Below are 18915 nucleotides of genomic sequence, written 5' to 3' on the forward strand. Positions count from 1 at the left end.
TCCGGAGCCCTTACGTACTGGAGACCTTACCACCCTGCTGCGGACAACGAAGGGGTCCATTGTTCCCTCTTTTTTGGGTACCCTGCTTTGTGGGGTAGCGAAAATCTCCACCTCTTCCACAGAGTCGCTGGTGTCCTTGCGTTCTTCGTCCTCGTTCCTGTCATTCTTCCTTTCTATGTCCAGTGTCAGTCGCCTGTCGTTTCCCTTTCCTGTCCTACAATCCTCCGGTAGCTTAAGTCCGCGTCCTGGCCCGGCATCCGCCAGAGACGCTAGGCAGTATTCGGATAACGACCCGGTGCGGCCTGTCTGCGCACCAACACTCGGGCCGGGACCTGGGGTTCCGAGGACCCCTGGTCCGGTAACTTTATCCCTTTTGTTGTCCATATCCATGTTTGTTTGGCTTGGCCACCTAGCCCACTGGGTCGGCCAAGTCCAGTGGGTGTGTATGTCTGTGTGCATCGGTGTAGGTAAGTATAGTGTATGTGTCTCAGGTAACTATGAAGTGAAGTGTACTTGCGCGACTGGCTGTATATGTCTGTATGAACGTGCGTATATGTGCATGTATATGTCCGTCGAGGTGTGTATGTGTCTAGTGTCGGCTACTTTTGTCTGACCCTTCACCCCAAACCTGACCGGCATGGTAGAACCTCCCAAGGGTCAGTGACCCCAGCCGGCATAGCTCCAGAGATCATCAGGGCACACAAGCCCCCCCCCCCCCCACCACGCCAAGGTAGCAGCCACGTGGGGGGGGGGGGGGGGTATAACCAGGACCTAACCCAGACCTAACCGGTGTAATCCTCTAAAATCTTGATCGAAACCTGGTTTAATTGACTGTTTCAGTGTGGTACCACATTACTACGAAATTCAAACAAGAAAAATACCAGGATCTGACCAACAACTATGCGATAATGGCAAAATCATGAGCCAGATGCGAGCATATCCCAGACCTAACCGGTGTAATCCTCTAAAATATTGATCGAAACCTGGTTTACATGACTGTTTCAGTGTGGTACCACATTACTACGTGATTCAAACCAGATAAAATCCAGGATCTGGCCAACAGATATGCGTGAAAGGCAAATTCATGAGCCAGATGCGGTCACAACCAAGACGTAACCCAGACCTAACCGGTGTAATCCTTTAAATATTGATGAAAACCAGGTTCATTTGACTGTTTCAGTGTGGTATCACATTACAACGTGATTCAAACCAGAAAAAATTAAGGATCTGGCCAACTGGTATGGGAAAAAGCCGAACGTATGAGCCAGATGCGAGCATATCCCAGACCTAACCCAGACCTAACCGGTGTAATCCTCTAAAGTATTAATCGAAACCTGGTTTAATTGACTGTTTCAGTGTGGTACAACATTACTACTAAATTCAAACTAGAAAAAAACCAGGATCTAACCAACAACTATGTGATAATGGCAAAATCATGAGCCAGATGCGAGCATATCCCAGACCTAACCCAGACCTAACCGGTGTACTCCTCTAAAATATTGATCGAAACCTGGTTTAATTGACTGTTTCAGTGTGGTATCACAATACTAAGTGATTCAGACCAGAAAAAATTAAGGATCTGGCCAACTAGTATGCGAAAGAGGCGAACGTATGAGCCAGATGCGAGCATATTCCAGACCTAGCCGGTGTAATCTTCTAAAATATAGATCGAAGCCTGGTTTTATTGACTGTTTCAGTGTGGTGCCACATTACTACGTGATTCAAACCAGATAAAATCCAGGATCTGGCCAACAGATATGCGTGAAAGGCAAATTCTTGAGCCAGATGCGGTCACAACCCAGACGTAACCCAGACCTAACCGGTGTAATCCTTTAAATATTGATCAAAACCAGGTTCATTTGACTGTTTCAGTGTGGTATCACATTACAACGTGATTCAAACCAGAAAAAATTAAGGATCTGGCCAACTAGTATGGGAAAAAGGCGAACGTATGAGCCAGATGCGAGCATATCCCAGACCTAACCCAGACCTAACCGGTGTAATCCTCTAAAGTATTAATCGAAACCTGGTTTAATTGACTGTTTCAGTGTGGTACAACATTACTACTAAATTCAAACTAGAAAAAAACCAGGATCTAACCAACAACTAAGTGATAATGGCAAAATCATGAGACAGATGCGAGCATATCCCAGACCTAACCCAGACCTAACCGGTGTACTCCTCTAAAATATTGATCGAAACCTGGTTTAATTGACTGTTTCAGTGTGGTATCACAATACTAAGTGATTCAGACCAGAAAAAATTAAGGATCTGGCCAACTAGTATGCGAAAGAGGCGAACGTATGAGCCAGATGCGAGCATATTCCAGACCTAGCCGGTGTAATCTTCTAAAATATAGATCGAAGCCTGGTTTTATTGACTGTTTCAGTGTGGTGCCACATTACTACGTGATTCAAACCAGATAAAATCCAGGATCTGGCCAACAGATATGCGTGAAAGGCAAATTCTTGAGCCAGGTGCGGTCACAACCCAGACGTAACCCAGACCTAACCGGTGTAATCCTTTAAATATTGATCAAAACCAGGTTCATTTGACTGTTTCAGTGTGGTATCACATTACAACGTGATTCAAACCAGAAAAAATCCAGGATCCAGCCGTCGTGTATGCGGAAAAGGCGAACGTATGAGCTAGATATGGGCATATCCCACAGCTAACCCAGACATAGCCGGTGTGATCCTCTAGAATATTGATCGAAACCAGGTAGAGTTGACTGTTTCAGTGTGGTACCACACTACTACCTGATTCAAACCAGAAAAAATCCAGGATCTGGCCTACAAGTAGGCAAAAATGGAAAAAATCATGAGCCAGATGCGAGCATAACCAGGACGTAATCCAGACATAACCGGTGTAATCCTCTAAAATATTGATCGAAACCAGATTTAATTGACAGTTTCAGTGTGGTACACATTACTACGTGATTCAAACCAGAAAAAATCCAGGATCTGGCCGTCATGTATGTGAAAAAGGGAAAATCAAATACCAGATGCGGGCATAACCCAGACCTAACCCAGACCTGACCTACGTTATCCACCAAAATCTTGATCGAAACTAGGCTTAATTGACTGTTTCAGTGTAGTACCACATTACAACGTGATTCAAACCAGAAAAATACCAGGATCAGACCGACAGCTATGCGATAGTGGCAATATCATGAGCCAGATGCGAGCATATCCCAGACCTAACCCAGACCTAACCGGTGTAATCCTCTAAAATATTGATCGAAACCTGGTTTAATTGACTGTTTCAGTGTGGTATCACATTACTACGTGATTCAAACCAGAAAAAATTGAGGATCTGGCCAACTAGTATGCGAAAGAGGCGGACGTATGAGCCAGATGCGAGCATATCCCAGACCTAACCCAGACCTAACGGGTGTAATCCTCCAAAATATTGATCGAAGCCTGGTTTAATTGACTGTTCCAGTGTGGTGCCACTTTACTACGTGATTTAAACCAGATAAAATCCAGGATCTGGCCAACAGATATGCGTAAAAAGCAAATTCATGAGCCAGATGCGGTCACAACCCAGACGTAACCCAGACCTAACCGGTGTAATCCTTTAAATATTGATCAAAACCAGGTTCATTTGACTGTTTCAGTGTGGTATCACATTACAACGTGATTCAAACAAGAAAGAATCCAGGATCCGGCCGTCATGTATGCGGAAAAGGCGAACGTCTGAGCCAGATGCGGGCATATCCCACAGCTAAGCCAGACCTAACCGGTGTAATCCTCTAGAATATTGATCGAAACCAGGTAGAGTTGACTGTTTCAGTGTGGTACCACACTACTACGTGATTCAAACCAGAAAAAATCCAGGATCTGGCCTACAAGTAGGCAAATATGGAAAAAATCATGAGCCAGATGCGAGCATAACCAGGACATAATCCAGACATAACCGGTGTAATCCTCTAAAATATTGATCGAAACCAGATTTAATTGACAGTTTCAGTGTGGTACACATTACTACGTGATTCAAACCAGAAAAAACCCAGGATCTGGCTGACAAGTATGCGGAAAAGGCGAACGTATGAGCCAGATGCGGGCATATCCCAGACCTAACCCAGACCTAGCCGGTGTAATCCTCTAAAATTTTGATCGAAACCTGGTTTAATTGACTGTTTCTGTGTGGTAACACATTACTACGCGATTCAAACCAGTAAAAATCCTTGATCTGTCCAAGAAGTATGCGTAAAATGCAAGATCATGAACCAGATGCAGTCATAACCCAGACTTAACCCAGGCCTAATCGGTGTAATCCTCTAAAGTATTCATCGAAACCTGGTTTAATTGACTGTTTCAGTGTGGTACAACATTACTACTAAATTCAAACTGGAAAAAAACCAGGATCTAACCAACAACTATGCGATAATGGCAAAATCATGAGCCAGATGCGAGCATATCCCAGTCCTAACCCAGACCTAACCGGTGTACTCCTCTAAAATATGGATCGAAACCTGGTTTAATTGACTGTTTCAGTTTGGTATCACATTACTACGTGATTCAGACCAGAAAAAATTAAGGATCTGGCCAACTAGTGTGCGAAAGAGGCGAACGTATGAGCCAGATGCGAGCATATCCCAGACCTAACCCAGACCTAACGGGTGTAATCCTCCAAAACATTGATCGAAGCCTGGTTTAATTGACTGTTTCAGTGTGGTGCCACATTACTACGTGATTCAAACCAGAAAAAATCCAGGATCTGGCCTACAAGTAGGCAAAAATGGAAAAAATCATGAGCCAGATGCGAGCATAACCAAGACATAACCCGGATCTAACCGGATTTATCCTCTAAAATATTGATCGAAACCAGGTTTGATTGACTGTTCCAGTGTGGTACCACATTACTACGAAATTCAAACAAGAAAAATACCAGGATCTGACCAACAACTATGCGAAAATTACAAAATCATGAGCCAGTTGCGAGCATATCCCAGACCTAACCCAGACATAACCGGTGTAATCCTTTAAATATTGATGAAAACCAGGTTCATTTGACTGTTTCAGTGTGGTATCACATTACAACGTGATTCAAACCAGAAAAAATTAAGGATCTGGCCAACTAGTATGGGAAAAAGGCGAACGTATGAGCCAGATACGAGCATATCCCAGACCTAACCCAGACCTAACCGGTGTAATCCTCTAAAATATTGATCGAAGCCTGGTTTAATTGACTGTTTCGGTGTGGTGCCACATTACTACGTGATTCAAACCAGATAAAATCCAGGATCTGGCCAACAGATATGCGTGAAAGGCAAATTCATGAGCCAGATGCGGTCACAACCCAGACGTAACCCAGACCTAACCGGTGTAATCCTTTAAATATTGATGAAAACCAGGTTCATTTGACTGTTTCAGTGTGGTATCACATTACAACGTGATTCAAACCAGAAAAAATTAAGGATCTGGCCAACTAGTATGGGAAAAAGGCGAACGTATGAGCCAGATGCGAGCATATCCCAGACCTAACCCAGTCCTAACCGGTGTAATCCTCTAAAATATTGATCGAAGCCTGGTTTAATAGACTGTTTCGGTGTGGTGCCACATTACTACGTGATTCAAACCAGATAAAATCCAGGATCTGGCCAACAGATATGCGTGAAAGGCAAATTCATGAGCCAGATGCGGTCACAACCCAGACGTAACCCAGACCTAACCGGTGTAATCCTTTAAATATTGATGAAAACCAGGTTCATTTGACTGTTTCACTGTGGTATCACATTACAACGTGATTCAAACCAGAAAAAATCCAGGATCCGGCCGTCATGTATGCGGAAAGGCGAACGTATGAGCTAGATGCGGGCATATCGCACAGCTAACCCAGACATAGCCGGTGTAATCCTCTAAAATATTGATCGAAACCAGGTAGAGTTGACTGTTTCAGTGTGGTACCGCATTACTACGTGATTCAAACCAGAAAATATCCAGGATCTGGCCTACAAGTATGCGAAAATGGAAAAAATCATGAGCAAGATGCGAGCATAACCAGGACATAATCCAGACCCAACCAGTGTTATCCTCTAAAATATTCATCGAAACGAGGTTTGATTGACTGTTTCAGTGTGGTATACATTACTACGTGATTGAAACCTGAAAAAAACCAGGATCTGACCAACAAGCATGCGAAAAAAGCAAAATCTTGAGCCAGATGCGTGCATAACCAAGACATAACCCTGATCTAACCGGTGTTATCCTCGAAAATATTGATAGGAACCAGGCTTAATTGACCGTTTCAGTGTGGTACCATATTACTACGTGCTTCAAACCAGAAAAAACCCAGGATCTGACTAACAACTATGCGATAATGGCAAAATCATGAGCCAGATGCGAGCACATCCCAGACCTATCCCAGACCTAACCGGTGTAATCCTATAAAATATTGATCGAAACCACATTTATTTGACAGTTTCAATGTGGTACCACGTTACTACGAGATTCAAACCAGAAAAAACCGAGGATCTGGCCAACATGTATGCTAAAAAGGCGGAAGTATAAGACAGATGCGCGCATATCCCAGACCTAACCCAGACCCAAACGGTGTTATCCTCTAAAATCTTGATCGAAACTAGGCTTAATTGACTGTTTCAGTGTAGTACCACATTACAACGTGATTCAAACCAGAAAAAATCCAGGATCTGGCCTACAAGTAGGCAAAAATGGAAAAAATCATGAGCCAGATGCGAGCATAACCAGGACATAATCCAGGCCTAACCGGTGTAATCCTCTAAAATATTGATCGAAGCCTGGTTTAGTTGACTGTTTCAGTGTGGTGCCACATTACTACGTGATTCAAACCAGATAAAATCCAGGATCTGGCCAACAGATATGCGTAAAAGGCAAATTCGTGAGCCAGATGCGGTCACAACCCAGACGTAACCCAGACCTAACCGGTGTAATCCTTTAAATATTGATCGAAACCAGGTTCATTTGACCTTTTTCCGGATGGTATCACATTACAACGTGATTCAAACCAGAAAAAATCCAGGATCCGGCAGTCATGTATGCGGAAAAGGCGAACGTGTGAGCCAGATGCGGGAATATACCACACCTTACCCAGTCCTAACTGGTGTAATCGTTTAAAATGTTGATCGAAACCAGGGTTAATTGACTGTTTCAGTGTGGTACAACATTACTACGAAATTCAAACTAGGAAAAAACCCAGGATCTGCCAACAAGTATGCCAATATGTCAAAATCATGAGCCACATGCGAGCATAACCAAGACATAACCCTGATCTAACCGGATTTATCCTCTAAAATATTGATCGAAACCAGGTTTGATTGACTGCTTCAGTGTGGTACCACATTACTACAAGATTCAAGCAAGGAATATACCATGATCTGACCAACAACTATGCGATAATGGCAAAATCATGAGCCAGATGCGAGCATATCCCAGACCTAACCCAACCTAACCGGTGTAATCCACTAAAATATTGGTCGAAACCTGGTTTAGTTGACTGTTTCAGTGTGGTATCACATTACAACGTGATTCAAACCCGAAAAAATTAAGGATCTGGCCAACTAGTATGCGAAAGAGGCGAACGTATGAGCCAGATGCGAGCATATCCCAGACCTAACCCAACCTAACCGGTGTAATCCTCCAAAATATTGATCGAAGCCTGGTTTAATTGACTGTTTCAGTGTGGTGCCACATTACTTCGTGATTCTAACCAGAAACATCCAGGATCCGGCCAACAGATTTGCGTAAAAGGCAAATTCGTGTGCCAGATGCGGTCACAACCCAGACGTAACCCAGACCTAACCGGTGAAATCCTTTATATATTGATCAAAACCAGGTTCATTTGACTGTTTCAGTGTGGTATCACATTACAACGTGATTCAAACCAGAAAAAATCCAGGATCCGGTCGTCATGTATGCGGAAAAGGCGAACGTGTGAGCCAGATGCGGGCATATCCCACACCTTACCCAGACCTAACTGGTGTAATTCTTTAAAATGTTGATCGAAACCAGGCTTAATTGACTGTTTCAGTGTGGTATCACATTACTACGTGATTCAAACCAGAAAAAATCCTTGATCTGGCCAAGAAGTACGCGAAAGAGTCAAAATCTTGAGCCAGATGCGTGCATAACCAACACATAAACCTGATCTAACCGGATTTATCCTCTAAAATCTTGATCGAAACCAGGTTTGATTGACTGCTTCAGTGTGGTACCACATTACCACAAGATTCAAGCAAGAAATATACCAGGATCTGACCAACAACTATGCGATAATGGCAAAATCATGAGCCAGATGCGAGCATATCCCAGACCTAACCCAGCCCTAACCGGTGTAATCCTCTAAAATATTGATCGAAACACGGTTTAATTGTCTGTTTCAGTGTGGTATCACATTACTACGTGATTCAAACCCGAAAAAATTAAGGATCTGGCCAACTAGTATGCGAAAGAGGCGAACGTATGAGCCAGATGCGAGCACATCCCAGACCTAATCCAACCTAACCGGTGTAATCCTCCAAAATATTGATCGAAGCCTGGTTTAATTGACTGTTTCTGTGTGGTGCCACATTACTACGTGATTCAAACCAGATAAAATCCAGGATCTGGCCAACAGATATGCGTGAAAAGCAAATTCATGAGCCAGATGCGGTCACAACCCAGACCTAACCCAGACCTAACCGGTGAAATCCTTTATATATTGATCAAAACCAGGTTCATTTGACTGTTTCAGTGTGGTATCACATTACAACGTGATTCAAACCAGAGAAAATCCAGGATCCGGTCGTCATGTATGCGGAAAAGGCGAACGTGTAAGCCAGATGCGGGCATATCTCACACCTTACCCAGACCTAACTGGTGTAATCCTTTAAAATGTTGATCGAAACCAGGCTTAATTGATCGTTTCAGTGTGGTACAACATTACAACGCGATTCAAACAAGATATAATCGTTGATCTGTCCAAGAAGAATGCGTAAACTGCAAAATCATGAACCAGATGCAGTCATAACCCAGACTTAACCCAGACCTAATCGGTGTAATCCTCTAAAGTACTGATCGAAACCTGGTTTAATTGACTGTTTCAGTGTGGTACAACATTACTACAAAATTCAAACTAGATAGAAACACATGATCTGACCAACGACTATGCGATAATGGCAAAATCATGAGCCAGATGCGAGCATATCCCAGACTTAACCCAGACCTAAGCGCTGTAATCCTCTAAAATATTGATCGAAACCTGGTTTAATTGACCGTTTCAGTGTGGTACCACATTACTTCGTGATTCTAACCAGAAACATCCAGGATCTGGCCAACAGATACGCGTAAAAGGCAAATACGTGAGCCAGATGCGGTCACAACCCAGACGTAACACAGACCTAACCGGTGTAATCCTTTAAATATTGATCGAAACCAGGTTCATTTGACCTTTTTCCGTATGGTATCACATTACAACGTGATTCAAACCAGAAAAAACCCAGGATCCGGCCGTCATGTATGCGGAAAAGGCGAACGTGTGGGCCAGATGCGGGCATATACCACACCTTACCCAGACCTAACTGGTGTAATCGTTTAAAATGTTGATCGAAACCAGGGTTAATTGACTGTTTCAGTGTGGTACAACATTACTACGAAATTCAAACTAGGAAAAAGCCCAGGATCTGCCAACAAGTATGCGAATATGTCAAAATCATGAGCCACATGCGAGCATAACCAAGACATAACCCTGATCTAACCGGATTTATCCTCTAAAATATTGATCGAAACCAAGTTTGATTGACTGTTTCAGTGAGGGACCACATTACTAGGAAATTCAAACAGGAAAAATACCAGGATCTGACCAACAACTATGCGAAAATGGCAAAATCATGGGTCAGTTGCGAGCATATCCCAGACCTAACCCAGTCTTAACCGGTGTTATCCTCTAAAATAGTGTTCGGAATCAGGTTTAATGGATTGTTTCTGTGTGGTACCACATTACTACGTGATTCAAACCAGAAAAAATCCTTGATCTGGCCAAGAAGTACGCGAAAGAGTCAAAATCTTGAGCCAGATGCGTGCATAACCAACACATAAACCTGATCTAACCGGATTTATCCTCTAAAATCTTGATCGAAACCAGGTTTGATTGACTGCTTCAGTGTGGTACCACATTACCACAAGATTCAAGCAAGAAATATACCAGGATCTGACCAACAACTATGCGATATTGGCAAAATCATGAGCCAGATGCGAGCATATCCCAGACCTAACCCAGCCCTAACCGGTGTAATCCTCTAAAATATTGATCGAAACACGGTTTAATTGTCTGTTTCAGTGTGGTATCACATTACTACGTGATTCAAACCCGAAAAAATTAAGGATCTGGCCAACTAGTATGCGAAAGAGGCGAACGTATGAGCCAGATGCGAGCACATCCCAGACCTAACCCAACCTAACCGGTGTAATCCACTAAAATATTGGTCGAAAACTGGTTTAATTGACTGTCTCAGTGTGGTATCACATTACTACGTGATTCAAACCCGAAAAAATTAAGGATCTGGCCAACTAGTATGCGAAAGAGGCGAACGTATGAGCCAGATGCGAGCACATCCCAGACCTAACCCAACCTAACCGGTGTAATCCTCCAAAATATTGATCGAAGCCTGGTTTAAATGACTGTTTCTGTGTGGTGCCACATTACTACGTGATTCAAACCAGATAAAATCCAGGATCTGGCCAACAGATATGCGTAAAAAGCAAATTCATGAGCCAGATGCGGTCACAACCCAGACCTAACCCAGACCTAACCGGTGAAATCCTTTATATATTGATCAAAACCAGGTTCATTTGACTGTTTCAGTGTGGTATCACATTACAACGTGATTCAAACCAGAGAAAATCCAGGATCCGGTCGTCATGTATGCGGAAAAGGCGAACGTGTAAGCCAGATGCGGGCATATCCCACACCTTACCCAGACCTAACTGGTGTAATCCTTTAAAATGTTGATCGAAACCAGGCTTAATTGACTGTTTCAGTGTGGTACAACATTACAACGCGATTCAAACCAGATATAATCGTTGATCTGTCCAAGAAGAATGCGTAAAATGCAAAATCATGAAGCAGATGCAGTCATAACCCAGACTTAACCCAGACCTAATCGGTGTAATCCTCTAAAGTACTGATCGAAACCTGGTTTAATTGACTGTTTCAGTGTGGTACTACATTACTACAAAATTCAAGCTAGAAAGAAACACATGATCTGACCAACGACTATGCGATAATTGCAAAATCATGAGCCAGATGCGAGCATATCCCAGACTTAACCCAGACCTAAGCGCTGTAATCCTCTAAAATATTGATCGAAACCTGGTTTAATTGACCGTTTCAGTGTGGTACCACATTACTGCGTGATTCAAACCAGAAAAAACCGAGGATCTGCTCAATATGTATGCGAAAAAGGCGAATGTATAAGCTAGATGTGCGCATATCCCAGACCTAACCCAGACCTAAACCGTGTTGTCCTCTAAAATATTGATCGAAACCAGCTTTAATTGACTGTTTCAGTGTGGTACTACATTATTACGAAATTCAAACCAGAAAAAACCCAGGACCTGGCGAACAAGTATCCGAAAAGGCCAAATCATGAGCCAGATGCGGGCATACCCCAGACCTAACCAATCGTATCCTCTAAAGTATTGATCGAAACCTGGTTTAATTGACCGTATCAGTGTGGTACCTCATTACAACACGATTCAAACCAGATAAAATCGTTGATCTGTCCAAGAAGTATGCGTAAAATGCAAAATCATGATCCAGATGCAGTCATAACCCAGACTTAACCCGGATCTAATCAGTGTAACCCTCTAAAATCTTGATCAAAACCTGGTTTAGTTGACTGTTTCAGTGTGGTAACACATTACTACGAAATTCAAACAAGAAAAATACCAGGATCTGACCAACAACTATGCGAAAATGGCAAAATCATGAGCCAGTTGCGAGCATATCCCAAACCTAACCCAGACTTAACCGGTGTTATCCTCTAGAATAGTGATCGGAATCAGGTGCAATGGATTGTTTCTGTGTGGTAACACATTACTACCCGATTCAAACAAGAAAAAATTGAGGATCTGGCCAACTAGTATGCGAAAGAGGCGAACGTATGAGCCAGATGCGAGCATATCCCAGACCTAACCCAGACCTAACCGGTGTAATCCTCTAAAATATTGATCGAAGCCTGGTTTAATTGACTGTTTCGGTGTGGTGCCACATTACTACGTGATTCAAACCATATAAAATCCAGGATCTGGCCAACAGATATGCGAAAGAGGCGAACGTATGAGCCAGATGCGAGCACATCTCAGACCTAATCCAACCTAACCGGTGTAATCCTCCAAAATATTGATCGAAGCCTGGTTTAATTGACTGTTTCTGTGTGGTGCCACATTACTACGTGATTCAAACCAGATAAAATCCAGGATCTGGCCAACAGATATGCGTAAAAAGCAAATTCATGAGCCAGATGCGGTCACAACCCAGACCTAACCCAGACCTAACCGGTGAAATCCTTTATATATTGATCAAAACCAGGTTCATTTGACTGTTTCAGTGTGGTATCACATTACTACGTGATTCAAACCAGAAAAAATTGAGGATCTGGCCAACTAGTATGCGAAAGAGGCGAACGTATGAGCCAGATGCGAGCATATCCCAGACCTAACCCAGACCTAACCGGTGTAATCCTCTAAAATATTGATCGAAGCCTGGTTTAATTGACTGTTTCGGTGTGGTGCCACATTACTACGTGATTCAAACCAGATAAAATCCAGGATCTGGCCAACAGATATGCGAAAGAGGCGAACGTATGAGCCAGATGCGAGCACATCCCAGACCTAATCCAACCTAACCGGTGTAATCCTCCAAAATATTGATCGATGCCTGGTTTAATTGACTGTTTCTGTGTGGTGCCACATTACTACGTGATTCAAACCAGATAAAATCCAGGATCTGGCCAACAGATATGCGTAAAAAGCAAATTCATGAGCCAGATGCGGTCACAACCCAGACCTAACCCAGACCTAACCGGTGAAATCCTTTATATATTGATCAAAACCAGGTTCATTTGACTGTTTCAGTGTGGTATCACATTACAACGTGATTCAAACCAGAGAAAATCCAGGATCCGGTCGTCATGTATGCGGAAAAGGCGAACGTGTAAGCCAGATGCGGGCATATCTCACACCTTACCCAGACCTAACTGGTGTAATCCTTTAAAATGTTGATCGAAACCAGGCTTAATTGATCGTTTCAGTGTGGTACAACATTACAACGCGATTCAAACAAGATATAATCGTTGATCTGTCCAAGAAGAATGCGTAAACTGCAAAATCATGAACCAGATGCAGTCATAACCCAGACTTAACCCAGACCTAATCGGTGTAATCCTCTAAAGTACTGATCGAAACCTGGTTTAATTGACTGTTTCAGTGTGGTACAACATTACTACAAAATTCAAACTAGATAGAAACACATGATCTGACCAACGACTATGCGATAATGGCAAAATCATGAGCCAGATGCGAGCATATCCCAGACTTAACCCAGACCTAAGCGCTGTAATCCTCTAAAATATTGATCGAAACCTGGTTTAATTGACCGTTTCAGTGTGGTACCACATTACTTCGTGATTCTAACCAGAAACATCCAGGATCTGGCCAACAGATACGCGTAAAAGGCAAATTCGTGAGCCAGATGCGGTCACAACCCAGACGTAACACAGACCTAACCGGTGTAATCCTTTAAATATTGATCGAAACCAGGTTCATTTGACCTTTTTCCGTATGGTATCACATTACAACGTGATTCAAACCAGAAAAAACCCAGGATCCGGCCGTCATGTATGCGGAAAAGGCGAACGTGTGGGCCAGATGCGGGCATATACCACACCTTACCCAGACCTAACTGGTGTAATCGTTTAAAATGTTGATCGAAACCAGGGTTAATTGACTGTTTCAGTGTGGTACAACATTACTACGAAATTCAAACTAGGAAAAAGCCCAGGATCTGCCAACAAGTATGCGAATATGTCAAAATCATGAGCCACATGCGAGCATAACCAAGACATAACCCTGATCTAACCGGATTTATCCTCTAAAATATTGATCGAAACCAAGTTTGATTGACTGTTTCAGTGAGGGACCACATTACTAGGAAATTCAAACAGGAAAAATACCAGGATCTGACCAACAACTATGCGAAAATGGCAAAATCATGGGTCAGTTGCGAGCATATCCCAGACCTAACCCAGTCTTAACCGGTGTTATCCTCTAAAATAGTGTTCGGAATCAGGTTTAATGGATTGTTTCTGTGTGGTACCACATTACTACGTGATTCAAACCAGAAAAAATCCTTGATCTGGCCAAGAAGTACGCGAAAGAGTCAAAATCTTGAGCCAGATGCGTGCATAACCAACACATAAACCTGATCTAACCGGATTTATCCTCTAAAATCTTGATCGAAACCAGGTTTGATTGACTGCTTCAGTGTGGTACCACATTACCACAAGATTCAAGCAAGAAATATACCAGGATCTGACCAACAACTATGCGATAATGGCAAAATCATGAGCCAGATGCGAGCATATCCCAGACCTAACCCAGCCCTAACCGGTGTAATCCTCTAAAATATTGATCGAAACACGGTTTAATTGTCTGTTTCAGTGTGGTATCACATTACTACGTGATTCAAACCCGAAAAAATTAAGGATCTGGCCAACTAGTATGCGAAAGAGGCGACCGTATGAGCCAGATGCGAGCACATCCCAGACCTAACCCAACCTAACCGGTGTAATCCACTAAAATATTGGTCGAAAACTGGTTTAATTGACTGTCTCAGTGTGGTATCACATTACTACGTGATTCAAACCAGAAAAAATTAAGGATCTGGCCAACTAGTATGCGAAAGAGGCGAACGTATGAGCCAGATGCGAGCACATCCCAGACCTAACCCAACCTAACCGGTGTAATCCACTAAAATATTGGTCGAAACACGGTTTAATTGTCTGTTTCAGTGTGGTATCACATTACTACGTGATTCAAACCCGAAAAAATTAAGGATCTGGCCAACTAGTATGCGAAAGAGGCGAACGTATGAGCCAGATGCGAGCACATCCCAGACCTAACCCAACCTAACCGGTGTAATCCTCCAAAATATTGATCGAAGCCTGGTTTAAATGACTGTTTCTGTGTGGTGCCACATTACTACGTGATTCAAACCAGATAAAATCCAGGATCTGGCCAACAGATATGCGTAAAAAGCAAATTCATGAGCCAGATGCGGTCACAACCCAGACCTAACCCAGACCTAACCCAGACCTAACCGGTGAAATCCTTTATATATTGATCAAAACCAGGTTCATTTGACTGTTTCAGTGTGGTATCACATTACAACGTGATTCAAACCAGAGAAAATCCAGGATCCGGTCGTTATGTATGCGGAAAAGGCGAACGTGTAAGCCAGATGCGGGCATATCCCACACCTTACCCAGACCTAACTGGTGTAATCCTTTAAAATGTTGATCGAAACCAGGCTTAATTGACTGTTTCAGTGTGGTACAACATTACAACGCGATTCAAACCAGATATAATCGTTGATCTGTCCAAGAAGAATGCGTAAAATGCAAAATCATGAAGCAGATGCAGTCATAACCCAGACTTAACCCAGACCTAATCGGTGTAATCCTCTAAAGTACTGATCGAAACCTGGTTTAATTGACTGTTTCAGTGTGGTACTACATTACTACAAAATTCAAGCTAGAAAGAAACACATGATCTGACCAACGACTATGCGATAATGGCAAAATCATGAGCCAGATGCGAGCATATCCCAGACTTAACCCAGACCTAAGCGCTGTAATCCTCTAAAATATTGATCGAAACCTGGTTTAATTGACCGTTTCAGTGTGGTACCACATTACTGCGTGATTCAAACCAGAAAAAACCGAGGATCTGCTCAATATGTATGCGAAAAAGGCGAATGTATAAGCTAGATGTGCGCATATCCCAGACCTAACCCAGACCTAAACCGTGTTGTCCTCTAAAATATTGATCGAAACCAGCTTTAATTGACTGTTTCAGTGTGGTACTACATTATTACGAAATTCAAACCAGAAAAAACCCGGGACCTGGCGAACAAGTATCCGAAAAGGCCAAATCATGAGCCAGATGCGGGCATACCCCAGACCTAACCAATCGTATCCTCTAAAGTATTGATCGAAACCTGGTTTAATTGACCGTATCAGTGTGGTACCTCATTACAACACGATTCAAACCAGATAAAATCGTTGATCTGTCCAAGAAGTATGCGTAAAATGCAAAATCATGATCCAGATGCAGTCATAACCCAGACTTAACCCGGATCTAATCAGTGTAACCCTCTAAAATCTTGATCAAAACCTGGTTTAGTTGACTGTTTCAGTGTGGTAACACATTACTACGAAATTCAAACAAGAAAAGTACCAGGATCTGACCAACAACTATGCGAAAATGGCAAAATCATGAGCCAGTTGTGAGCATATCCCAAACCTAACCCAGACTTAACCGGTGTTATCCTCTAGAATAGTGATCGGCATCAGGTGCAATGGATTGTTTCTGTGTGGTAACACATTACTACGCGATTCAAACAGGAAAAAATTGAGGATCTGGCCAACAGATATGCGTAAAAAGCAAATTCATGAGCCAGATGCGGTCACAACCCAGACCTAACCCAGACCTAACCGGTGAAATCCTTTATATATTGATCAAAACCAGGTTCATTTGACTGTTTCAGTGTGGTATCACATTACAACGTGATTCAAACCAGAGAAAATCCAGGATCCGGTCGTCATGTATGCGGAAAAGGCGAACGTGTAAGCCAGATGCGGGCATATCTCACACCTTACCCAGACCTAACTGGTGTAATCCTTTAAAATGTTGATCGAAACCAGGCTTAATTGACCGTTTCAGTGTGGTACAACATTACAACGCGATTCAAACCAGATATAATCGTTGATCTGTCCAAGAAGAATGCGTAAACTGCAAAATCATGAACCAGATGCAGTCATAACCCAGACTTAACCCAGACCTAATCGGTGTAATCCTCTAAAGTACTGATCGAAACCTGGTTTAATTGACTGTTTCAGTGTGGTACAACATTACTACAAAATTCAAACTAGAAAGAAACACATGATCTGACCAACGACTATGCGATAATGGCAAAATCATGAGCCAGATGCGAGCATATCCCAGACTTAACCCAGACCTAAGCGCTGTAATCCTCTAAAATATTGATCGAAACCTGGTTTAATTGACCGTTTCAGTGTGGTACCACATTACTTCGTGATTCTAACCAGAAACATCCAGGATCTGGCCAACAGATACGCGTAAAAGGCAAATTCGTGAGCCAGATGCGGTCACAACCCAGACGTAACACAGACCTAACCGGTGTAATCCTTTAAATATTGATCGAAACCAGGTTCATTTGACCTTTTTCCGTATGGTATCACATTACAACGTGATTCAAACCAGAAGAAACCCAGGATCCGGCCGTCATGTATGCGGAAAAGGCGAACGTGTGGGCCAGATGCGGGCATATACCACACCTTACCCAGACCTAACTGGTGTAATCGTTTAAAATGTTGATCGAAACCAGGGTTAATTGACTGTTTCAGTGTGGTACAACATTACTACGAAATTCAAACTAGGAAAAAGCCCAGGATCTGCCAACAAGTATGCGAATATGTCAAAATCATGAGCCACATGCGAGCATAACCAAGACATAACCCTGATCTAACCGGATTTATCCTCTAAAATATTGATCGAAACCAAGTTTGATTGACTGTTTCAGTGAGGGACCACATTACTAGGAAATTCAAACAGGAAAAATACCAGGATCTGACCAACAACTATGCGAAAATGGCAAAATCATGGGTCAGTTGCGAGCATATCCCAGACCTAACCCAGTCTTAACCGGTGTTATCCTCTAAAATAGTGTTCGGAATCAGGTTTAATGGATTGTTTCTGTGTGGTACCACATTACTACGTGATTCAAACCAGAAAAAATCCTTGATCTGGCCAAGAAGTACGCGAAAGAGTCAAAATCTTGAGCCAGATGCGTGCATAACCAACACATAAACCTGATCTAACCGGATTTATCCTCTAAAATCTTGATCGAAACCAGGTTTGATTGACTGCTTCAGTGTGGTACCACATTACCACAAGATTCAAGCAAGAAATATACCAGGATCTGACCAACAACTATGCGATAATGGCAAAATCATGAGCCAGATGCGAGCATATCCCAGACCTAACCCAGCCCTAACCGGTGTAATCCTCTAAAATATTGATCGAAACACGGTTTAATTGTCTGTTTCAGTGTGGTATCACATTACTACGTGATTCAAACCCGAAAAAATTAAGGATCTGGCCAACTAGTATGCGAAAGAGGCGAACGTATGAGCCAGATGCGAGCACATCCCAGACCTAACCCAACCTAACCGGTGTAATCCACTAAAATATTGGTCGAAAACTGGTTTAATTGACTGTCTCAGTGTGGTATCACATTACTACGTGATTCAAACCAGAAAAAATTAAGGATCTGGCCAACTAGTATGCGAAAGAGGCGAACGTATGAGCCAGATGCGAGCACATCCCAGACCTAACCCAACCTAACCGGTGTAATCCACTAAAATATTGGTCGAAACACGGTTTAATTGTCTGTTTCAGTGTGGTATCACATTACTACGTGATTCAAACCCGAAAAAATTAAGGATCTGGCCAACTAGTATGCGAAAGAGGCGAACGTATGAGCCAGATGCGAGCACATTCCAGACCTAACCCAACCTAACCGGTGTAATCCTCCAAAATATTGATCGAAGCCTGGTTTAAATGACTGTTTCTGTGTGGTGCCACATTACTA

At 42.7% G+C, this 18915-nt stretch overlaps 1 protein-coding gene across 1 annotated transcript in view; it reads right to left on the reverse strand.

The window, feature by feature from the left end:
• Positions 1 to 495: 495 nt before the first annotated feature.
• LOC143342017 (uncharacterized) overlaps positions 496 to 18915 on the reverse strand; it is a 75665-nt gene continuing 57245 nt past the window's right edge. Inside the window, exon 2 of the mRNA XM_076765499.1 lies at positions 496 to 535. Within this exon, the coding sequence (XP_076621614.1) occupies positions 496 to 535 (40 nt within the window). The remainder of the gene's footprint in view (positions 536 to 18915) is intronic.

This window comes from Colletes latitarsis, chromosome 5, assembly GCF_051014445.1.
Source record: "Colletes latitarsis isolate SP2378_abdomen chromosome 5, iyColLati1, whole genome shotgun sequence".
Taxonomy (NCBI): Eukaryota; Metazoa; Arthropoda; class Insecta; order Hymenoptera; family Colletidae; genus Colletes; species Colletes latitarsis.